This window comes from Balaenoptera acutorostrata, chromosome 10 (genome assembly GCF_949987535.1).
Source record: "Balaenoptera acutorostrata chromosome 10, mBalAcu1.1, whole genome shotgun sequence".
Lineage (NCBI taxonomy): Eukaryota > Metazoa > Chordata > Mammalia > Artiodactyla > Balaenopteridae > Balaenoptera > Balaenoptera acutorostrata.
The window spans coordinates 98,351,933-98,378,250 of NC_080073.1; the positions used below are offsets into that span (position 1 = coordinate 98,351,933).

The window sequence follows — 26,318 nt, forward strand, 5'->3', positions numbered from 1 at the left end:
ACACATGGAGGCTAAACAATACGTTACTAAATAACCAAGAGATCACTGAAGAAATCAAACAGGAAATAAAAAAATACCTAGAGACAAATGACAATGAAAACACGACGACCCAAAACCTATGGGATGCAGCAAAAGCGGTTCTAAGAGGGAAGTTTATAGCTATACAAGCCTACCTAAAGAAACAAGAAAAATCTCAAGTAAACAATCTAACTTTACACCTAAAGAAACTAGAGAAAGAAGAACAAACAAAACCCAAAGTTAGCAGAAGGAAAGAAATCATAAAGATCAGAGCAGAAATAAATGAAATAGAAACAAAGAAAACAATAGCAAAGATCAATAAAACTAAAAGTTGGTTCTTTGAGAAGATAAACAAAATTGATAAGCCATTAGCCAGACTCATCAAGAAAAAGAGGGAGAGGACTCAAATCAATAAAATCAGAAATGAAAAAGGAGAAGTTACAACAGACACCGCAGAAATACAAAACATCCTAAGAGACTACTACAAGCAACTTTATGCCAATAAAATGGACAACCTGGAAGAAATGGACAAATTCTTAGAAAGGTATAACCTTCCAAGACTGAACCAGGAAGAAACAGAAAATATCAACAGACCAATCACAAGTAATGAAATTGAAACTGTGATTAAAAATCTTCCAACAAACAAAAGTCCAGGACCAGATGGCTTCACAGGTGAATTCTATCAAACATTTAGAGAAGAGCTAACACCCATCCTTCTCAAACTCTTCCAAAAAATTGCAGAGGAAGGAACTCTCCCAAACTCATTCTATGAGGCCACCATCACCCTGATACCAAAACCAGACAAAGACACTACAAAAAAAGAAAATTACAGACCAATATCACTGATGAATATAGATGCAAAAATCCTCAAAAAAATACTAGCAAACAGAATCCAACAACACATTAAAAGGATCATACACCACGATCAAGTGGGATTTATCCCAGGGATGCAAGGATTCTTCAATATACGCAAATCAATCAATGTGATACACCATATTAACAAATTGAAGAATAAAAACCATATGATCATCTCAATAGATGCAGAAAAAGCTTTTGACAAAATTCAACACCCATTTATGATAAAAACTCTCCAGAAAGTGGGCATAGAGGGAACCTACCTCAACATAATAAAGGCCATATATGACAAACCCACAGCAAACATCATTCTCAATGGTGAAAAACTGAAAGCATTTCCTCTAAGATCAGGAACGAGACAAGGATGTCCACTCTCACCACTATTATTCAACATAGTTCTGGAAGTCCTAGCCACGGCAATCAGAGAAGAAAAAGAAATAAAAGGAATACAAATTGGAAAAGAAGAAGTAAAACTGTCACTGTTTGCGGATGACATGATACTATACATAGAGAATCCTAAAACTGCCACCAGAAAACTGCTAGAGCTAATTAATGAATATGGTAAAGTTGCAGGTTACAAAATTAATGCACAGAAATCTCTTGCATTCCTATACACTAATGATGAAAAATCTGAAAGAGAAATTATGGAAACACTCCCATTTACCATTGCAACAAAAAGAATAAAATACCTAGGAATAAACCTACCTAGGGAGACAAAAGACCTGTATGCAGAAAACTATAAGACACTGATGAAAGAAATTAAAGATGATACCAACAGATGGAGAGATATACCATGTTCTTGGATTGGAAGAATCAACATTGTGAAAATGAGTATACTACCCAAAGCAATCTACAGATTCAATGCAATCCCTATCAAATTACCAATGGCATTTTTTACGGAGCTAGAACAAATCATCTTAAAATTTGTATGGAGACACAAAAGACCCCGAATAGCCAAAGCAGTCTTGAGGCAAAAAAATGGAGCTGGAGGAATCAGACTCCCTGACTTCAGACTATACTACAAAGCTACAGTAATCAAGACAATATGGTACTGGCACAAAAACAGAAACATAGACCAATGGAACAAGATAGAAAGCCCAGAGATTAACCCACGCACCTATGGTCAACTAATCTATGACAAAGGAGGCAAAGATATACAATGGAGAAAAGACAGTCTCTTCAATAAGTGGTGCTGGGAAAACTGGACAGCCACATGTAAAAGAATGAAATTAGAATACTCCCTAACACCATACACAAAAATAAACTCAAAATGGATTAGAGACCTAAATATAAGACTGGACACTATAAAACTCTTAGAGGAAAACATAGGAAGAACACTCTTTGACATAAATCACAGCAAGATCTTTTTCGATCCACCTCCTAGAGTAATGGAAATAAAAACAAAAATAAACAAGTGGGACCTAATGAAACTTCAAAGCTTTTGCACAGCAAAGGAAACCATAAACAAGACGAAAAGACAACCCTCAGAATGGGAGAAAATATTTGCAAATGAATCAACGGACAAAGGATTAATCTCCAAAATATATAAACAGCTCATTCAGCTCAATATCAAAGAAACAAACACCCCAATCCAAAAATGGGCAGAAGACCTAAATAGACATTTCTCCAAAGAAGACATACAGACGGCCACGAAGCACATGAAAAGATGCTCAACATCACTAATTATTAGAGAAATGCAAATCAAAACTACAATGAGGTATCACCTCACTCCTGTTAGAATGGGCATCATCAGAAAATCTACAAACAACAAATGCTGGAGAGGGTGTGGAGAAAAGGGAACCCTCTTGCACTGTTGGTGGGAATGTAAATTGATACAGCCACTATGGAGAACAATATGGAGGTTCCTTAAAAAACTAAAAATAGAATTACCATATGACCCAGCAATCCCACTACTGGGCATATACCCAGAGAAAACCGTAATTCAAAAAGACACGTGCACCCGAATGTTCATTGCAGCACTATTTACAATAGCCAGGTCATGGAAGCAACCTAAATGCCCATCAACAGACGAATGGATAAAGAAGTTGTGGTACATATATACGATGGAATATTATTCAGCCATAAAAAGGAACGAAATTGAGTCATTTGTTGAGAAGTGGATGGATCTAGAGACTGTCATACAGAGTGAAGTAAGTCAGAAAGAGAAAAACAAATATCGTATGTTAATGCATGTATGTGGAACGTAGAAAAATGGTACAGATGAGCCAGTTTGCAGGGCAGAAGTTGAGACACAGATGTAGAGAATGGACATATGGACACCAAGGGGGGAAAACTGCGATGAGGTGGGGATGGTGATGTGCTGAATTGGGCGATTGGGATTGACATGTATACACTGATGTGTATAAAACTGATGCCTAATAAGAACCTGCAGTATAAAAAAACAAACAAAACAACTAATACTAAACTTTCATTGGGTTATTTGTATGGAAATATGTTAATATAAATGTTTCAGACATTACATGAAATTTCTAAAAATCTTACATTTGTATTTGTATGGAAATATGTATGGAAATATGTTAATATAAATGTTTCAGACAGTACATGAAATTTCTAAAAATCTTATATTTGTATTTGTATGGAAATATGTATGGAAATATGTTAATATAAATGTTTCAGACATTACATGAAATTTCTAAAAATCTTATATTTGTATTTGTATGGAAATATGTATGGAAATATGTTAATATAAATGTTTCAGACATTACATGAAATTTCTAAAAATCTTATATTTGTATTTGTATGGAAATATGTATGGAAATATGTTAATATAAATGTTTCAGACATTACATGAAATTTCTAAAAATCTTATATTTGTATTTGTATGGAAATATGTATGGAAATATGTTAATATAAATGTTTCAGACATTACAGGAAACGTCTAAAAATCTTATATGTTCTGGTATAATGTTATAAGTAATAATCCTAGTTATTACTTTAAAATGTATATCTCAGAAATAACTAATTTTCTTGTCAACTGCATTATTATGAACTTTCATCAAATCTTTAACCATGGTCATTTTTAAGTCTTTTGTCATTTACAGACAGTTCTGGGTGTACTCTGATGATTTTGCAAATATGTTCCTATAAAAGAGTTTCATCTTCAAGAAATTCATGGAAAAGACTCTGACAAGTACAGGTTTCTGGTAACTGACTGTACTGCTGAACTGAATGAATAAGCATTTTCAGAACTCTAATGAAAAACTGATGAACTCATAAAAGTGCTAACAAAAGATCAAGATGAAAAAAAAGAAATTAATTACATGGGACGGAGTGAACTGATGAGGATGAGTATAATTTTTGTGACTTTCTGTCTGAATTAAAAAAAAAAAAAATCCCACAAGGACTCAGAGGAAAAGAATATACAAATCAATTTTCACTGCAAAGTAAAGGAGCTGTTACAGTGGAGGATTACTGGACTGAATGTCAATGTTATGACATAGTATAAGTGTGTTTCATGTTTGGTAATTGCAATCATTGTTGCTTTTGTTGTGGTCATCCATGTACAATGCTTGGTGTCAGTCTATCTATCTCTTGTAAAAATAAAATACAGTGTGTGTGTGTGGAAAAAAAAAAAAAATTGTTAAAGCAAGCTGTATTTTTGTTTCAAAGAAAGTATTTCCAGTGGGCTTTATCTGTGTTAGCTTCCTCATGTGTAGACAGAGAATCTAGTGTAGAATCCCTTTGATCAATTTCATAGCAATGTTCAGTCTACTTGTTTTGAAAATCTTTGAATCATCTGCACATAAAAGTTTTACTCTGCTGACCACCATAGCATCGGAAGAACTTTTTCAGATAAGTACACTTTTTGTTATTGATTTCTAATTTCATTCCATTGTGGTCAGAAAACGAACTTTGTATTACGTCATTCCTCTTAAACTTACTGATAACAATTTTTATGGCCTAGGTCATGGCCTATCCCAGAGAATGTGCCATGTGCACTGCGGAAGAATGTGTACTCTGCTGACGTTGGATGGAATGCTCTATGGGTGTCTGTTAGGTCTGCTGGCTTACTGTGTTGTTCAAGTCTTTTACTTCCTTGTTGACCTTCTGCCTAGCTGTCCCATCCATTATTGAAAGTAGAGTACTGAAGTCTCCAACTGTCCTATTGAATTGTCTATCTCTCCCTTCGTTTCTGTCAGTTTTATCTCATATATTTTGGGGCTCTGTTATGTTTATAACTGTTGTATCTTCCTGAGGGATTGACTCTTTTATCATTACAAAATGCCCCTGTTTATCTCTAGTAACATTTTAAAATTTAAAGTCTCTTTTGTCTGATATTAGGATAGCTACTTCAGCTTTCTTAAGCTTACCATTTACATGACATATCTTTTTCCATCCTTTTACTCTCAATCTATTGGTCTTTTCCATCCTTTTACTTTCAATCTATTGGTCTTTTTCAATCTATTGATAGTTGTGTCTTTGAATCTAAAGTTTGTCTCAGCATAGACAGTATATAGTTGGATCTTGTTTTTTTATCCAGTCTGACAATCTCTGCCTTTCGACTGGACTGTTTAATCCATTCACGTGTAATGTTATTATTGACATAGCTGTATTTATCTCTGCCACTTTACTTTTTGTTTTTAATACATGTTGTGTCTCTTTTGTTCCTACATTTCTGCTTTACTGTTTTATGTTACATTAGGTGATATTTTCTAATATAACACTTTAATTTCTTCAATGATTTTTTTCCCCTTTTTTTTAAGTTATTTCCTTTGTAGTGCTTCAGGGCTTACCTTACATTTTAACTTATCTAATTTAATTCAAGTGAGACATGGAAACATTACAACTATATAGCTCCTGTCTCTTTCCCCCTATTTCTGTGGAATTATTGTTATACATATCATATCCATAAACATTACACTCCAACAATACTATGCTACAATTTTTACTTAACATAACTCTTGTCTTTTAAAGATACCACTAAGAGAAGGAGAGCAAGTGCATACTTATAGCATTTGTTATTTAAACCTTCTTATTTGCCATTCTGATAAGCACTTTCAACCTGACTTTTAAGGAGCACCTCAAAGAAAGTGGTAAGAACAACCTTGTACTTCAAAACAGGTCCTCTTTGGCTATGTTATAGCCAAGTTAGCAAAGAAGGTAATAGAAAATTGACAACACTCTAGATGAGGTGTTACAAAATAAGTATATTTTCTATTTTTATAACTTGTTCTAATGTCTTATAATATGGTTTGTATGAAAATAGTGAGTTGAAGAAACAAAAGATAAAAATCTGAATGTTGCTAACAAGATAGCTGACACTAATAAAAACCAAATATTCTGATATATTTCTGCAGGTTTAAAAAGATTACCTGGTAGAAAGCTGATTCAGACTTTGATTCAAACAATAAGTTTACAAAATAACAATCATACTTCCCTGACCAAAGAGTAATACAAATTCATATCCTTTTGCTTTGTTTTCATTGAGAAAGATTCCAAAAACCTTGGTGATTTTTCTAAGAAAGTTCCTCAATTCTTCAGAACATCACAACTTCCCACCAGGTTAACTAAAATGTTATATCAACATTATAAACTACACCAAGAGTAGTCTTAATCTTAGTGTTCAGAAAAATCAAAAGAAAGGATTCATTTGTACTAGAGGTCCACAGTCTCTACTAAAGATTAAAGAATGAAGCTTTTATTTTTGTTAGAGAGACATACAGAAATGATTTTTATATATCCCTGCAGATATATACAATTAAATTATATAGATTAAATTACAGAGATAATTTGATATAATCAAACAACTTACTTCAGATATGCAGTCTAGATTACAGCAGGAGAAATAAAATATATCGATTTAAACACACTTCAAAAACAGAAGAATACGTAAGAGTATATATTGTTTAAAAGCCATGCCTGCTGTGTAACGGAATCCATCCTTACCACACCCCCATCCACCCACCCAGCCATCCATCTTCATTTATTAATAAATATTTGCCAAATGCCTACTGTATGCACTAGGAACCACAGAAGGTGCCAGTATATGATGTTGGGCAAACTGAACTGGGGCATTCATGAGGACACCTGTGTGGCAGCGACGAGGGGAAGAGCTTAAGGGATGAGATCTCATAGGCTGTGTTAGGGAGCTTTGTCTTCACACTGAAGAGACACAGGAGGTTTGTTAACAGTTACTAAGTGGCTAACTTCATGCTAGGTGGTGGGCTTCAAGAAATAAACACGCATAGCAACATCCCCATTCTTGGTTTCCTTGCAGAGCTGTACTTCCAATACAATCTGTCAAATCCTCTCCTCACTAGCTAAACATCCAACTATGCACACGTTACTATATACATTTGCTCTCATTTAAATTTTCTTCAGTCCTCTTCCTGCCTTTTCTCACTCATCAAGAGAGTCTCATCTTCTTCTTCCAAATCTTTTCTTGAATGAAATAGCTACTATTGTAGCTTGGTGGTTAGTGCAAAATTCTAAATTATCATCCTTAAAATTTGATATTCTTCTTATATATAGCATAGCCCAACAAAACACACTCTGAATACTGAAACAGTAGCAAAAGAATGCCCTATTTGGGTGAAATGGTACATTGTTGTTTCCATAGCTGTTTGCTTTCAATTTTTTTAAGATTTAATTTCTAGAATTTCACACAATCGTTTACCTATCCTCAACTGATTCTGCCTCCCCCTTGCTTTTATTTTCTATTCTTTCTTCCCCAGAATTATATCCCTGACTTCCATGCAACATGTGTACTGCCTTCTCTGATCTGAGTAAACCATGAGAAAAAAGAACAAGTCTCCATGTAGGCAACAAACATCTGAGCCCGCCTCTCTTTTTTTTTTCTTTCTTTTGCCCCATACATATGTTACAGAAGCAAAGCTGGAGAAAAGCTTAAATAAATCAACAGTAGTACACATTATCCTTTTAAGTCACCCTGCAACCCGATTCATATAAAAAATAATACAGAGGCATATGCATGAGGTCAATTATCTAAGAAAGTGAAGATGGTAAATTAAACATAATCTGGGTTTTTTTCCTTATCATTCTTCCATGAATCCCCAAGTGAACCAACAGAATGAGACCCATTTCTTTTGTTTTCCACAGTCCTGAGAGATGCTGTCCCCAAAGCAGCTCAAATCCATACATCATAATCTGAACTATTTCATATCTCTCTTCTGAAAAAATGAAGCGGTGGACATAAACACACACTTTATAGAATCTTAAACAAATGAACATTTTAATCTCCCTGAAACCCTGGTGCACCTTCCAATCAATTATAAAAGCACTGTGTCCTGACTTAACTGGCAGTGACTTTTTCCATTCCTAAATGGTGCATGAAATCACTTTGCATCTTATAATCAATAGCATTTTGAAGTCAACAGAATAGGCTATAAAACTGTAAAAGAATGCAAGCCTTTCAATGAATTCTATAAAAGTTAAATCTTGCTAACTATTTTAGCCTCTAATTTAATAAATGATTACTCTGTAGAGTGTAATCAGTAACATTGTTAGGAAATATACTGAGGGTTTTTGCCTCTCATAATTTGTAGGAAGCAAAGTTTTACTTTTTGCATTTAAACACCATGAACAGAATACTTAAAGACATTTATTTTACATAAATGTACTAAAAGGTGCTTTATCGTTATGCAAATCAGCTTCTATAAAGCTGGCGCCAGTCTAGTTGCAAAGCAATGATCTCTTGGGATTTAGTATTTTTAAATCTCGAAATATTGACAGGATTGACATATGATACCTTTAACTCATATACATGGCACAAATAATTAAAATAATACTAATTTTCCTGTTACGTGAGCCATTGGCATTGCCTATTACACTAAAAAAGAACACTTCAGGAGACCTGAATATTTAAATCTGAAATTCCAAGTAATAGAGTATGAAAAGAAAAAAGAGATGACTTTCTTTTCTAAAAAACAGAAAATCTGTTCCTGTTTTCCCAAGGGAAATTTGTTAGGCACTGCTGCCAGACTACAGAAAACCTCATGAATTTGGATTCTACCAATTCAAATTTTATGATAATTTGGGCAAGAGCTGAGTTAAACAGGTTCCGTTAAGGTACAGACTTTTTCTTTCCTATCTATTTCCTAGGGCTAAAAAGAATGGATGATGCATAATAAAAAATTACTGAATAAAAGAATGAACTAATAACAACTTTACAAGGAAAACATGATAAAAATTTTTTTGAGCATTTAATATTAAAAAGTAGAATTTATAAATATATTTACTTAAAATAAACAGCCATTGAGCTCTACCAACCACCAGTCCCTCCCATCAGGAAGCTTGCACAAGCCTCTTAGATAGCCTCATCCACCAGAGAGCAGCCAGCAGAAGCAAGAAGAACTACAATTCTGTAGACTGTGGAACGAAAACCACATTCACAGAAAGATACACAAAATGAAAAGGCAGAGGACTATGTACCAGATGAAGGAACAAGATAAAAACCCAGAAAAACAACTAAGTTTAGTGGAGATAGGCAACCTTCCAGAAAAAGAATTCAGAATAACGATAGTGAAGATGATCCAGGACCTTGGAAAAAGAATGCAGACAAAGATCAAGAAGATGCAAGAAATGTTTAACAAAGACCTGGAAGAATTAAAGAACAAAGACCTAGAAGAATTAAAGAACAAAGAAACAGAGATGAACAATACAATAACTGAAATGAAAAATACACTAGAAGGAATCAATAGCAGAATAACTGACACAGAAGAATGGATAAGTGACCTGGAAGACAGAATGGTGAAATTACTGTGGCAGAACAGAATAAAGAAAAAAGAATGAAAAGAAATGAAGACAGCCTAAGAGAACTATGGGACAACATTAAACACAACAACATTCGCATTATAGGAGTCCCAGAAGGAGAAGAGAGAGAGAAAGGACCCGAGAAAATATTTGAAGAGATTATAGTCAAAAACTTCCCTAACATGGGAAAGGAAATAGCCACCCAAGTCCAGGAAGCACAGACAGTCCCAGGCAGGATACACCCAAGGAGAAACACGCCGAAAACATAGTAATCAAATTGACAAAAATTAAAGAGAAAGAAAAAATATTAAAAGCAACAAGGGAAAAACAACAAATAACATACAAAGGAACTCTGATAAGGTTAACAGCTGATTTCTCAGCAGAAACTCTACAAGCCAGAAGGGAGTGGCATGATATACTTAAAGTGATGAGAGGGAAGAACCTACAACCAAGATTACTCTACCCACAAAGGATCTCATTCAGATTTGATGGAGAAATCAAAAGCTTTACAGACAAGCAAAAGCTAAGAGAATTCAGCACCACCAAACCAGCTCTACAACAAATGCTAAAGGAACTTCTCTAAGTGGGAAACACAAGAGAAGAAAGGGACCTACAAAAAAAAAACCCAAAACAATTAAGAAAATGGTAACAGGAACATACATATCGATAATTACCTTAAATGTGAATGGATTAATTGCTCCAACCAAAAGACACAGGCTCGCGGAATGGATACAAAAACAAGACCCATATATATGCTGTCTACAAGAGACCCACTTCAGACTTAGGGACACATACAGACTGAAAGTGAGGGGATGGAAAAAGATATTCTATGCAAATGGAAATCAAAAGAAAGCTGGAGTAGCAATACTCATATCAGATAAAATAGACTTTAAAATAAAGAATGTTACAAGAGACAAGGAAGGACACTACATAATGATCAAGGGATCAATCCAAGAAGAAGATATAACAATTATAAATCTATATGCATAAACTGTATCCAACATAGGAACACCTCAATACATAAGGCAACTGCTAACAGCTATAAAAGAGGAAATCAACAGTAACACAGTAAGGGTGGGGACTTTAATACCTCACTTACACCAATGGACAGATCATCCAGAAAGAAAATTAATAAGGAAGCACAAGCTGTAAATGACACAATAGACCAGAGAGATTTAATTGATATTTTTAGGACATTCCATCCGAAAATGGCAGATTACACTTTCTTCTCAAGTGTACACGGAATATTCTCCAGGATAAATTACACCTTGGGTCACAAATCTATCTCAGTAAATTTAAGAAAACTGAAATCATATCAAGCATCTTTTCCAACCACAATGTTATGAGATTAGAAATAAATTACAGGGAAAAAAATGTAAAAAACACGAACACATGGAGGTTAAACAATACATTACTAAGTAACCAAGAGATAACTGAAGAAATCAAAGAGGAAATCAAAAAACACCTAGAGACAAACGACAATGAAAACAGGACGATCCAAAACCTATGGGATGCAGCAAAAGCAGTTCTAAGAGGGAAGTTTATAGCAATACAATCCTACCTCAAGAAACAAGAAAAATCTCAAATAAACAATCTAACCTTACATCTAAAGGAACTAGAGGAAGAAGAACAAAGAAAACCCAAAGTTTGTAGAAGGAAAGAAATCATAAAGATCAAAGCAGAAATAAATGAAATAGAAACAAAGAAAACAATAGCAAAGATCAATAAAACTAAAAGCTGGTTCTTTGAGAAGATAAACAAAATTGATAAACCTTTAGCCAGACTCATCAAGAAGAACAGGGAGAGGACTCAAGTCAATAAAATCAGAAATGAAAAGGAAGTGACACGGACACCGCAGAAATACAAAGCATCCTAAGAGACTACTACAAGCAACTCTATGCCAAAAAAATGGACAACCTGGAAGAAATGGACATATTCTTAGAAAGGTATACTCTTCCAAGACTGAACCAGGAAGAAATAGAAAATATGAACAGGCCAATCACAAGTAATGAAATTGAAACTGTGATTAAAAATCTCCCAACAAACAAAAGTCCAGGACCAGATGGCTTCACAGGTGAATTCTACCAAACATTTAGAAGAGCTAACACCCATCCTTCTCAAACTCTGCCAAAAAACTGCAGCGGAAACAACACTCCCAAACTCATTCTACGAGGCCACCATCACCCTGATACCAAAACCAGACAAAGATACTACAAAAAAAGAAAATAACAGACCAAAATAACTGATGAATATAGATGCAAAAATCCTCAACAAAATACTAGCAAACAGAATCCAACAACATATCAAAAGGATCATATACCATGATCAAGTGGGATTTATCCCAGTGATGCAAGGATTCTTCAGTATATGCAAATCAATCAATGTGATATGCCATATTAACAAATTGAAGAATAAAAACCATATGATCATCTCAATAGATGCAGAAAAAGCTTTTGACAAAATTCAACACCCATTTATGATAAAAGCTCTCCAGAAAGTGAGCACAGAGGGAACCTGCCTCAACATAATAAAGGCCATATACAACAAACCCACAGGAAACATCATGCTCAATGGTGAAAAACTGAAAGCATTTCCTCTAAGATAAGGAACAAGACAAGGATGTCCACTCTCGCCACTATTATTCAACATAGTTTTGGAAGTTTTAGCCACGGCAATCAGAGAAGAAAATGAAGTAAAAGGAATACGAATTGGAAAAGAAGAAGTAAAACTGTCACTGTTGGCAGATGACATGATACTATACATAGAAAATCCTAAAGTTGCCACCAGAAAACTACTATAGCTAATCAGTGAATTTAGTAAAGTTGCAGAATACAAAATTAATACACAGAAATCTCTTGCATTCCTATACATTGACAATGAAAGATCAGAAAGAGAAATTAAGGAAACAATCCTATTCACCATTGCAACAAAAAGAATAAAATACCTAGGAATAAACCTACCTAAGGATGTAAAAGACCTGTACTCAGAAAACTATAAGACACTGATGAAAGAAATCAGAGATGACACAAACAGATGGAGAGATATACCACGTTCTTGGTTTGGAAGAATCAATATTGTGAAAATGACTATACTACCCAAAGCAATCTACAGATTCAATGCAATCCCTATCAAATTACCAATGGCATTTTTTACAGAACAAGAACAAAAAGTCTTAAAATTTGTATGGAGACACAAAAGACCCCAAATAGCCAAAGCAGTCTTGAGGGAAAAAAACGGAGGTAGAGGAATCAGACTCCCTAACTTCAGACTCTACTACAAAGCTACAGTAATCAAGACAGTATGGTCCAGGCACAAAAACAGAAATATGGATCAATGGAACAAGATAGAAAGCCCAGAGATAAACCCACGCACCTATGGTCAACTAATCTATGACAAAGGAGGCAAGGATATACAATGGAGGAAAGACAGTCTCTTCAATAAGTGGTGCTGGGAAAACTGGACAGCTGCATGTAAAAGAATGAAATTAGAACACTCCCTAACACCATACACAAAAATGGATTAAAAACCTAAATGTAAGACCGGACACTATAAAACTCTTAGAGGAAAACATAGGAAGAACACTCTTTGACATAAATCACAGCAAGATCTTTTTTGACCCACTTCCTAGAGTAAGGGAAATAAAAACAAAAATAAACAAATGGGACCTAATGAAACTTAAAAGCTTTTGCTCAGCAAAGGAAAGTACAAACAAGACAAAAAGACAACCCTCAGAATGGGAAAAAATATTTGCAAACGAATCAATGGACAAAGGATTAATCTCCAAAATATATAAATAGCTCATACAGCTCAATATTAAAAAAAAAACAACCCAATCCAAAAATGGGCAGAAGACCTAAATAGACATTTTTCCAAAGAAGACATACAGATATCCGAGAGGCACATGAAAAGCTGCTCAACATCACTAATTATTAAAGGAATGCAATCAAAACTACAATGAGGTATCACCTTACATGGGTCAGAATGGCCATCATCAGAAAATCTACAAACAACAAATGCTGGAGAGGGTGTGGAGAAAAGGGAACCCTCCTGCACTGTTGGTGGGAATGTAAATTGATACAGCCACCATGGAGAACTGTATGGAGGTTTCTTAAAAAACTAAAAATAGAATTACATATAACACAGCAATCCCACTACTGGGCATATACCCAGAGAAAACCATAATTCAAAAAGACACATGCACCTCAATGTTCATTGCAGCACTATTTACAATAGCCAGGTCATGGAAGCAACCTAAATGCCCATCAACAGATGAATGGATAAAGAAGATGTGGTACATACATACAATGGAATATTACTCAGCCATAAAAGGAACAAAACTGGGTCATTTGTAGAGACGTGGATGGACCTAGAGACTGTCACACAGAGTGAAGCAAGTCAGAAAGAGAAAAACAAATATCGTATATTAACGCATATATGTGGAATCTAGAAAAATGGTACAGATGAACTGGTTTGCAAGGCAGAAATAGAGACACAGATGTAGAGAACAAACGTATAGATGCCAATGGGGGAAAGTGGCGGGGTGGGGGAGCGGTGAGTTGAATTGGGAGATTGGGGTTGACATGTATATACTAATATGTATAAAATAGATAACCCGAAAGGAAACAACCACACACACACACAGACACACACACTTTCTCTCTCTCTCCCTTACTCTCTCTCTCTCTTTCTCTCTCTCTCTCTCTCTTTCCCACTAACCAGAATTCATCTCACAATTGAAGATAAGAAATATTGGGGATTAACCATACTTTTGGTTAGGTTATAAAAATAAAATAAAAAATAAACAGCCATTAATGCTCATTTAATTACATTATTTCCTGGTAATTAATTTATAAAGTAGCTAGCATTATTATAATACTGAAATAATTAAACTGCTTTCCTTTAAAAAATTCAGTAGTTCAGACATCTCACTAATATATTACACTAGCCCTTCCATTGGCTCTATCCACGTGAGCTTTCATTTTATAAATTGCTAATGCTTTTCCAAATTTATAACGTTTTACGTAACCTAACCAAGTTTTGTTTTATTGCACATACTTTCTCCCAGGCTGTTTTAAAACATTTTAATCTTATCTTATATTTAATCTTATCTTAACATTATTCATTTTAATTTAATAAAAATCAGTCCAACTTTTCCAGTATGCCACCTAAAGTTTAGTCTCACTTAGGAAGGACTTCATCATCCCTAATTATAGGAATATGCTCTTGTATTTTCTTAAGTATACTTAGCAGAATTCTTAAGGAAGAGAATGTCACTGGCATTAAAGCATAACCTTATTAACATAAAATACTATTCCAAATGAACCTTCATTTCTTTTTTTTTAATATCACATGTGCTATTTAAAAAAGAAAAAAAAGGGAGTATTTTTCACTCCTTGCAAACTTATTCATATTATAAGGAGCTTAAAAAAATTTAAGAAAGTAGGTGAGCAAACTCTGGCTTTCATATTTACCCACTAATTAGAGTTCACAATCTAGTTTTTTGCTCATTAGTCTGTCACACTCACTTCTGAATTACTCAATCTAGTTTTACATAGAACCTAATTTCCCTCACGCTTCCCCAGATAACAAGAGGGTAATTCCAGGCCATTCATTATGCCTATGTTAACAAAAATCCTACTTGTCAAGTGACTCCTCGGAGCAAGTCTGAATATCACAGAGTTATTTCAGCAGGACAGATTCCTTAATGTATTTCTTAAGCCATAAACTGCTTATATCCTTAGGACCCATTATTCTCATATACATGGTAAAATAGATGATTAACTGAAATTATTTTTTAAATAAAAATTTTCTGGTGGCTAGAGTATATAATTTCAGAGTGATGGCTGCTAAAAGGAAACTGTAGGTATTATGGTGGTGATTTCAGGATTTTGCTGTCTGAGACAGAATAATATGAAAAATCCCAACGCAAGCTGACCTAAAATCTCTACCTTTTTCTATACCCATTGTTTGACTCCTATTTTTTCCTGAATCATTACAATATTCTTTTAAAAGGTGATCTCTTTACTCAAAGGCTTAATTTAGAACAGGACTAACTGTACTACAGATGCAACTATCACTGGAATACAGCTCTCCTCCAGTTACGATGCAGAATAATATTAGAACAACACAGACGTGAAAAGTCCTCATGCCACTTTCTGGATGCAGTCCCTGGGATAAGGTTATTTAACAGTTTTCAACTTCAGCTTTTCCATCTTTGTAAAATGGTGAATTTATCTGTAAACCGCTGAATTCTAAATTTCTAACATAAATTCTAGGAGCATTTTCATAGAACATTCCCTGAAACTTTTGACTATACTGTATTCAGAAACAGAGAGCAAATTATTTTAGAAATACAAACTGGTTTTAAAATTAACATAACAATGCAATTAAGTCAGAAATCACTAACAAATAAATAAATAAAATCCCCAACCATCCCCAAGGGAAAAAAATTCTATCAAGAGAGTGAAAGAAGAAACCAGCACAGAAATTAATGAAAGTAGCAAACATGAAGTCATGTTTAATATAGCTAAAGCAAGGTCTACAAGGAAATCAATAGCTTTAAGTGATTCTAACAGGAAAGAATAGACTTAAAAATGAATAAGCCCAGTTTCCAACTTAAGAAATTTCATAACAGAATAAGCTCAAAAAAGAGGAAGAGATAATAAAGAGCAAAATGTAATGAAATGCGAAAGTATGATACAAGAGAATATCAAGAAACTCAGAAGTTGGTACAATAAAAGGGGAGTGAAACAGACAAACCTCTGGCAAGACTAATCAAGACAGAGAGAAAAGGCACAAGTGCACAATATTAACAGTGAGAAAATGGAGACACAACTACAGATCCAGCAGCAATGAGAGACAGTAAGAGAATACCATGAATGACTTTTTGCCAATAAATGTGAATAGTTAATAAAATGGATAAATTATAAGAAAAATATCTGATTGAAGAGAAAAAAGAAAACTCGAATAATCTCATATTATTAAATACATTGACTTGGTCAATTAATCTATGACAAAGGAGTCAAGAATATACACTGGAGAAAAGACGGTCTCTGCAATAAGTGGTGCTGAGAAAACTGGACAGCTACATGTAAAAGAGTGAAATTAGAACATTCTCTAATACCATATACAAAAATAAACTCTGAATGGATTAAAGACCTAAATGTAAGACTGGATACTACAAAACTCCTAGAGGAAAACATAGGCAAAACACTTTTTTTCATAAATCACAGCAGTATTTTTTCTGGATCCATCTCCTAAAGTAAAGGAAATAAAAGTAAAAATAAGCAAATGGGACCTAATTAACAGCTTTTGCACAGCAAAGGAAACCATCAACAAAATGAAAAGACAACCAACTGAATGGGAGAAAATATTTGCAAATGATGTGACCTACAAGGGATTAATATCCAGCATACATAAACAGCTCATACAACTCAACATCAAAAAAAAAAAAACCTGATTAAAAAATGGGGCAGAAGAACCGAATAGACATTTTCCCAAAGAGGAAATGCAGATGGCCAACAGGCACGTGAAAAGATGCTCAACATGACTAATCATCAAGGAAATGCAAATCAAAACCACAATGAGGTATCACTTCACACCCATCAGAACAGTTATCATCAAAAAGAACACCAATAACAAATATTGGTAAAGATGTGGAAAAAAGGGAACCCTTGTACACTGTTGGTGGGAATGTAAATTGGTGCAGCCACTGTGGAAAACAATACAGAGGTTTCTCAAAAAACTGAAAATAGAACTACCATATGACCCAGCAATTCCACTCCTGGGTATACATCCAAAACACCAAAAACACTAATTTGAAAAGATACATGTACCCCAATGTTCATAGCAGCATTATTTACAATTACCAAGGTATGGAAGCAACCTAAGTGCCCATCAACAGATGAATGGATAAAGAAGATGTGGAATATATATACACAGAATGGAATACCACTAAGCCATAAAAAAGAATGAAATTTTTCCAACTGCAAATAATATAATTTTATTTTTCAAGCTCAAACTCAGACAAAACTAAAAAGGATATTGTTTGAGAATACACAATTATTTTTAAGAAGCACTAAAATGATGATGCAAACTTAAGAACAGTTAAATATCTCTACCAAGCAGATAGTGGGATGAAATGGAGACTAGCATGTAGGTTGATACAACAGTACATATTAGCAATGTGCCAGTTCTTAAACTGGGTATTGGAATCAAAGATTACCATGTTATTCTTATGATTAATAATAATGCATATTACATATACTAAGTATTATGTATTAAATGTACATGATAATATATATTACACATTATATATATAATATATGATACATGTGATAATATATGATATTACATATTACATATGTAATAATATATATTACATATACTTATATATATTATTTTATGTGTCAAATATTGTGTGATAAAAATTTTAAACAAAGTATTAAAATTAAAGTTTATTCATGAGACAGCATATAAAAGCTTTCCTAACTGATCTATTTATTTCTTCCCAGTTTATTTCATACATATTCATCACTACATCTGTGACATTCACTATTTATTTTATTTAAATCTCGTGCAATAATTTTAGAAATAGTGTCAAGCACAGTGGATGTTAAGACCAAGTAAATAGTGCTGTAAGGAAGAAAATAAAGACATTATAGAGAATTGTATGAATGTTGCATGCTATATTTATCCCCAAATTGGTTAAAATCAAAATAAATCACATTCTAGTCATCTGACTTTCATTCATAAGCAGAGAGAAAGAATAAAAAAAATATACTACCATAATTTAGTGCACTTCTTTATTCTATTGGTGTATAATGAGCCAAGTCAGTTTCTTTGCCACTGTATTATACTAAACAGATGAATCCTTCCTTAAAATGTGAGAAAACAGGAAAGATATCTTTTTTAATCTACCAATAAGCAAGGTTTGTTTTCCTTAAGAGCCTACCGGTATGCTAAATGCTTCTGAAGATAAATTAGTTACTTGTCCTAATGGTTAAAAAAAGAAGAGGGGGGGAAAGAACCTTGAATAGGTTAAGGACCACAGCATCTTCAATGGAGATGAAGCCTTAGAAACATGAGCAATGTAGAAAAAAAGGCAGATGTAGAAAAAGTTAAAATTTCAGGGGAAATAACCAAAAGCATGTTGGAAAAAATAGTGGAAATGTGGTCTATTCTAGATGACTTATCTTAATCAATAAAAACAATAAATAACTCTAACTTTTTAAAGTATATTCTTCAAAAGAAGAAATGAATTTCCTTTCATCAAACAGGCAGCTCAGCAAGCAAAGATCTGAGAAATCTCAAGACATTTATTACTCAAAAATTTTATCTCAGGTTGTTAAAGACGAACTGATGTTACTCCTCAATTATATTTCGGAGGAAAACTGTTTTATTTTTAATTTGCCCAGAATGCGTATGTAAAACTGAAAGCTGAGTAGAAATTCTAGGCAGTGAATTGCACAGAACACTGCTCACTTGGTATTCATCCTAGGTCTTAAATAAGTGTAGCCTGCCAAATGCAGCCCACTGGACTATTTTCAACCTCATTATCCAATTTCTTTTTCTAGAATCTCTGTTCCATTTCCTCCTTCCTATAAGACATTTAGTTCATGGTTTTTAAAGCTCTTTGCCACAGGGGTAGGAAAGAGGGAAAAGGAAGACAAGAACACATTTATTTTCCTAACTGAAGGAGCTCTAAACCATCAGTAGATGCGGAAAAGATTGACCATGACAAAGAACTTTAAATTGTTAGGTTCTTATAGCCTGAGTGTCTCAAATGCTTCATGATTTCAGCAATGTGGGAAGGGATATTTAGTCAGCCTTTCAAAGGAACGGTGTGGCTGTGGTGACTTCTCTGCTCTTCTTAGACTTGTGTTTCTGCAAGAGTGTCATTAAAGGGTCATATTTGATATGGGCCTCCCAGAGATCCCATGGTGGGTGAGGGGAGAGAAAAAAGAAGGAAGACACTTTAAGGTGTCCGTGCATCACAGCGTCACTACTCAGACCGACCCCAAACAACCCTGGAGACTTCACAGGCTGGTCCAAGGGATAGAGAAGCTGGACAACCGGAAATTATTTCCACTAATGATACCTAGTTAGGAACCTAACTAGATTTAAAAAAAAAGACTTTCCATTGGAATCCTACGTAGCTAAATTACTCTGCCAAAATATCCCACTGTAATTAGAAGATACAACAAGGATAAAGCAATAATAAATCATGAAATCTAAATGCCATAAAGAGAACTGTAAATCCTTCTATTCAATTTTACGCATTAACAGAGAGTGTTGGAACTCTACCCACCTTCCTTTCTTCCTCCCCTCCCACAGGCTGTTGTACATCGAAAGCATTTTTTCATATTACCTGGGAAAATAATCAGTATGCTTTCTGTGATGAAAACCGATTTTTGCTTTTAAGCTTTTTATTCTTTACACAAAATTTACCCATTATAACAAGTGAAAGAACAAAATCCAGATAAATAAAAGTTAATCACCTTCCTCTGCTCCTTTTCTCACCATTGCAACAAATCACCACAGTCAACTAAAATAATTAACATTTTTTAAAAGCTGCATAACATCCCAAAATATGAAGGTACTACAATTGATGCAATTATTCCCACAATGACTAACATTTGGGTTATTTTAGTTGTCTTAGGTTTTTGTCATTTCAGAAAGAATACTGCACCACGTGAACACACATATGCACACACATATGTGAACACAGTACCATCAGTACCCATTATACTGGTAACTTGATTGCTATGGGATAGTCTCCCAAACAGGACTTTCAGAAAAGCTGCAACAATCTTTCATATTCCCACCAGCAAAATAGTAATATGTGGGAAACAGTTACAGAATATGCTATGCAGTTAAAACATTTCATAAAGCAAAGTCCATAGACTTTTAGGTATTAATCAGTTTAAGGTGATTTTTAACTTTGGGATATGTTTACACTGATTCATTTAGAGAGGTTGCAATAATAAGATATTTATACAGGAATCTCTGCAAGAATAAAGCCTATACTGGGGTTGATTTTAATTTACCTTTTTTTGACACTTCTGCCCCATTGAGTTCTTTTTGTGCTTCTTCAATTTTGTCTAAGAAAAACAGCAACAAAAAATTATAAGTCAATTCATCATACACAAATAAGAATACAGTAAAACAAATATACTACTTATAAACAGTACCTGATGCATAGCAATAAATATTTGTTGAATGAATTATTTGAAACAAATATGTGTAAACTGTTAAAGTAATAATCAAGTCCTTTTAAAAATTATACTTATAATTTTAATTATGTCTTAGTCACAAGGACTACTTCCAATTGTTTCCACAATGCAAGTAATTAGTGCATTTTAAATACTGAACCATAGTTTAAAAATGTTTAGCTGATTAATTAAAGTATGTAAACATAATACTTTCTTTATGAAGACACACAGATTTTATTAGAGAGAGAGAGCAAATGCCTACTGGCTTAGAAACAAGTCTAAGCAAAGTTCATAGATGGCCTCAGACCTAAGCCAAACATGGAAGAAATAAAAGAAAGGATGGAAAAATGAAGGAAATGATGGGCTGAAGAGCAGCAACACAGTACCCATCACTTCTGCTAACCCCTGATTACAGAGTAGTTATCCATGAAGTGTGAGGGTAGAACACTGCATTAAAGATACCAGATAAAACTAATGACTACAGAAGTGCTATATATGCAAGCAGTTTTGAAAGAAGCAATAACTAACGAACAGTTGGGATGGCTGCCTCAGGAGCGGATGGGAGAGGGAGGCACGTGGGCCCAGAGCCTGTAGGTCTCCCATGTGAGCTTTGAGCACAATTCGATTTTGTAAGTAAGCACATGTTCTACTTTGGTAACAATTAATTTAAATTTTATAAGGATATACATATTTGATGATTATGACAGCAACCAATTCCAAATTTAATACAGTGGTCTAAGTGCTAATTATAATGGTAAAAGTAACAAAATTCCTAGGTTACTATTTTGTACTGAAATGAATACAGTAATCATACTTATGCAACCTTTTAGATAGTCCCTTGGCGTATAGTTTAAATGCTTTCAAAATATTGGTATGTCAGCCATTCATGCCTCCCAGCGTCCACCAGCAGCTCCCAAAATGCTCTCCACTGGCCATGGAAGATGCAGTCTCCAAAATGGCATCCTTCCCCAACTAAATAGGGCACAGATCCCACCATATGCCCTTCAAGCTCTGGTTCTATCTGCCTTTTCCCCATCAGCCTTTCCAGAAAAGCCAGAAATCCACAGAACCTTCGATTTACTGATCAAACTTCTTTCAGTTGCATATCGATCCATCCAGCCTGCCATATCAAGGGGGAGGGGGAGCATTAGAATAAAGGAAACAAGCAATGGTTAATCGTAACTACAGCTTCATCCTGACAAACGCACTCCCCACAGCAATGTCCTATTGGCTTCCTGCTAATTACCAGGTCCAGGATAAGATTTGAGGGGAGAAGAGACAATCTTTGGAAATAATACAATTTTTTCTCATTTACAAACTTTAGTTATTTCTCATGAAATGATGAGTGAAATTGGAAACAGTACTGAAAAATTAAAAAACCCTTATTAAATGCAGAAAGTAGATCCTGCACTTAGCAGTACTTTTACTTCAAAAGGAGAATTCCAAATGTATGGATGAAATCTGTATTAATACAAGTAACAAAAAGACAAGGCCCACTTTTTCAAAAAATAAAATGTACTAAGTACATTGGAGACATTCAAAATGTAAATAAATATTAAATATACAGTCTTTGAGAAACATAAAAATGAAAAGCACTATTATTTCTATGCCAGCAGTTTGTCCAAACTTGAGAACCATAAATAATATATACATATATATTATATATATTCATAGTAGTAATGACTGTGTTTAAGACTTTATGCACACATAATTTGGCATTATACAATAAAACAACTTTTTATTAATAGAACCAACTGGGGCTCAAGGCAGCAAAAACTCATGACTTGACATATATTTAAAGAATAGCTTCTACTTAGTATATTGAGGTTTGGCCACCTTCCGTTTGTACTCTAACATAACAAATTCTTGCAAAAATGACCTCAATTTACATTTGTGTATAAATCAGTAGATTTAGGATATCTAGTGTGTTAGGTATAGGCATCTACTTAAATGCCTTTACCTGGAGCTCCAGTTCAATAGGTAAATACAACCTTCAGTGAGAGAGCTTATAATAGCCATTATAAGATTTTGCCTCAATTTTTAGAAAAAGTCCTGTTTATAGTTAACCTGTGTTTTATAATTCTCCTGGTAAAATATGATGTTTTAAAGACACTCTCAAAAACTACAGAGAAAGTACTCATTTATTATATGCTCTTAATTGGTTCAGACAAGGCAATTTACTAGTATTTAAAAGCAACATTTATCATTTTTTTCACTATGACCCAGAGTAAGAAAGATATTTTTATATTCCAACCAATTACACATGTGTATCTATATATATTATGTGTATACATAATTCAGAAACCAACTTACCCACACTCTAATTTCTATCCTTTCCTAGTAAAAATGGAAAATGCTGCCTTGCTCAAATACACTGATTTCACAACCCACTGCTGGAGCAAACCTGCAGCTTGACACTCACTGATAGAAAGAGCAGTTCTCAACCAAGGGCAACACTTCCCAGCCAGGACATATCTCATTGTAAGCCCTGATTGGCAGGGGGGGGTGCGTGTGGTTTATAATGGGATCTCAGATTCTGAGACATCTTCCGTCATGCCCTCCCCAGTGTCACTGTTATCTGAGGTAATAATTTCACAAAGACTACACATTCAGAAATAAACAGTAGTTTCTCTGTTGCTTAAAAATAAAAACAGATATACATGCAAAATTGACATTCACACCAGTGGTAAATCTAAAATAAGTAACATATTCTTACTGTAATGAGTTCTTACCGTATTTAAATTAAGATGTAATTCTAATTAATTAAGTTTTTACTAAATACACTTGGAGTTGTTAGCTGGAAAAGATCCCAGCAACACATGAATGGATCCATGATTGTCCCTAAGATCCAGAAGGGCCCGTGGCTGAAAGAGCGGCAGGCCAAGAGGAAGGGTACTGACAGTGTAGGTTAGATTTTGGCTCTGCAACTATTAAAAATGTACACCTTCTTACAGTTTTTCTTCTCTGGTAAAGCACAGAAACTATTTGTTAACGGTAAAGGCTATGAACAGTCTTCTTTAATGCCTTACATATTTTAAAACTTTTGTTTGTACAAGAAAACAATGCAAAACATTTTGTTTTCATCATAGGTAAATAATTGTAAATAAAGAAAAAAATGTTGATTTGTGAAGCATAATCTGAAACCACTGAGCCAAAAAAAAAAAAAAAAGTCCTGGAGCCCTTGGGAAACCACCGTTCTTTTGGGGTTCTGGGAAGAAGACTAGATAATTAAAAACAAATCATTTAGAAAAATAAAGCAATCTTCAAATGAGAGCTCACAGCAAGCGCCTGCTCTCTGACCCTTTGCACCCTGCGGTGAAGCGGGGGCGATGGGTCTCCTGTACTATCTCAGATCCTCGACACCACTCCTCAAGAGCCCTGTGACTCAGGACATAACATCATAGCTTTGGGGACCAACCCATTAAATTGTTAGGATTTCGTTCAACAACTGCCGAGGGTTTTATATTGCACTGAATGTCCACCTGGTGTCAGGTACAAAAGGAAGAACCAGAAATGTAAAGCTAAAAGAATGGCTCCCCTGGAGGAGCTTATGGATTATTCTACCTCTTAAACAAGCATTTGAACATCAGTTTGATGGTAAATATAAAGCCTGATCCCCTGTGCAGCGAACACAGGTCTCCGGCATTCATCCCACTCCCTCCTCTGCAGCTCCGGCCATGCCCCTGCGCAGCCTCCCTCGGGCCCCTGAGACTCCTCCAGCTAGCTGCCCTCCCACCCCATCCCTTCAGGATGTCACCTCCTAGGAAACCTGCTCTGACGCCCTCCTCAGGGCCACTGCTTCCTTCTCTGTGCCACCACCCCTGCATGTAGGATCCGTCTCTCCACAGCTATGTATCTGGTGATCATTAGTAACGACGACAGTAAGGCGGACTGAGTGATTTACTGGTCTTAATAATGCTGACGATAACCTGCCAAGTGACACACAGAAGCACGGGTGCATTCTGAAAAAAGGGAAAAAGGAGTATCTGCACACAAACTGGAACTGGCATTAGGCGTTTTCATGTAAGAGCCTGGCGTTTCATCTTCCTTACTGTTATAAATGATTTCTGCATTTGGGAAATTGCGTCAGCGCACCGAAAGCACCTGAATCAGCTATTCATCACTCCATTAGATTATCAAGGAGCTAAATGATCTCTACCCTAATCCTAGTAGCTCATCCTTCTCTCCTGCTGTTCTGATAGGCACCCATAACTTCTGCTCTGACACCTAGAGGCTCTCCTTCTTCACTGAGCCCTAAAAACATAAAGTGGAAACACTAACAGTAAATTTTATGAAGTAGATCCTAAAGAACTGTAAAAGGCACCTCTATTTACTGAAAGAGATACCATCTGATTGAAAAAAGATCACCATATGTGACTGCACTATTTTTACTACTGAATAAGCCTAACTCCCATGTCCCTCATCACACGTCAGCACAAGCTCCCTATTCTCACTGGTAACTGCTGGAGCTATTTCAATACGACTAAATATATGACAATGACGTAATGTTAAAAATGCATCCAATACCCATAACCACGTATGCATGGTCGTCTAAATGATGACCCCAGTGTTCACTACTAAATCAGCTAAGGAAACCTACCTTTGTAAGTAACACGTTTTAACCTGCAAGTTACACATCTTTCCTATCTCTAGACCTATGTCTTTCAGGGAGTCAGACTCTACAAGAATGCCCAAAATGATAGTCTAGACTAGTAATATTTCAAACTGAAAAATATTGCTTGAAATAAAAAAAAAAAAAAGGAGACTCAACTAGGCACTAATGAATTTGAAAACTGTGATTTACTAGTAAAAATTCTAGAAAAAAATAAAATTACTCAACCTGATCCAGAAAGAGAAAAACTCAACTAGAATAACAAGGGATGATTGAGAAAGTTACCAGAGAATAACGCAGAATTACTTTTTTAGAGGTTAAAGGCCAAGATGGTTTTATTATCAAATTCTTACCAATTTTGAAGAATAAAGCATTTCCTAAACTGTCCCAGAGCACAAGCTAACACAAAAGGTGTTCTAAATCATTTTTAAAAGCTGCTATAACCCTGATATCAAAATGTGACTGAAGGGGCAGAAGAATCAACACTCCATACAAGCCTCACAAATGAATATGGATCTAACAATCTACATCCAGAAGTACATTCCAAAATTAGAAAGCCACGTCCAAGTAGGGTGTACAATAAGCATGCAAAGACATTTCAGTACTAGGAAGCATGTTATTATCATTTGTAACAGGACGGGGGTGAGGGGAAGGTAATTTAAATAATGTCCAAAATGTACTTGATTAAAACACCTATCTCTAGTGTAAACAAAAACAAAACAAAATACCCTCCACGATAAATAAAAAAGGATATGCTTCATCATATTAATGAAGTGGTATTCTAATAAACACCCTAAAACAGAGAAATTAGCCAATAACCTATCACTTCCTTTAGGAAGCCTTCCCTGACCCTTCCCCCAGGCCCTGGTCTGCACCCCCAGCACAGT

At 34.8% G+C, this 26,318-nt stretch overlaps 1 protein-coding gene across 11 annotated transcripts in view; it reads right to left on the bottom strand.

Annotated features, from left to right (window-relative positions):
- HIVEP1 (HIVEP zinc finger 1) overlaps positions 1 to 26,318 on the bottom strand; it is a 151,740-nt gene that overhangs the window by 54,898 nt on the left and 70,524 nt on the right. For 9 of the 11 annotated variants that reach the window (XM_057554949.1, XM_057554941.1, XM_057554947.1 and 6 more), the window contains 2 exons: positions 20,655 to 20,708; positions 19,916 to 19,975 (listed from right to left, as the gene is read on the bottom strand). The exons of 1 other annotated variant lie outside the window; for it this stretch is intronic. In XM_057554949.1, coding sequence (XP_057410932.1) covers positions 19,916 to 19,975; positions 20,655 to 20,708 — 114 coding nt within the window. The remainder of the gene's footprint in view (positions 1 to 19,915; positions 19,976 to 20,654; positions 20,709 to 26,318) is intronic. One more of the 11 variants, XM_007174088.2, reaches the window with a different exon arrangement.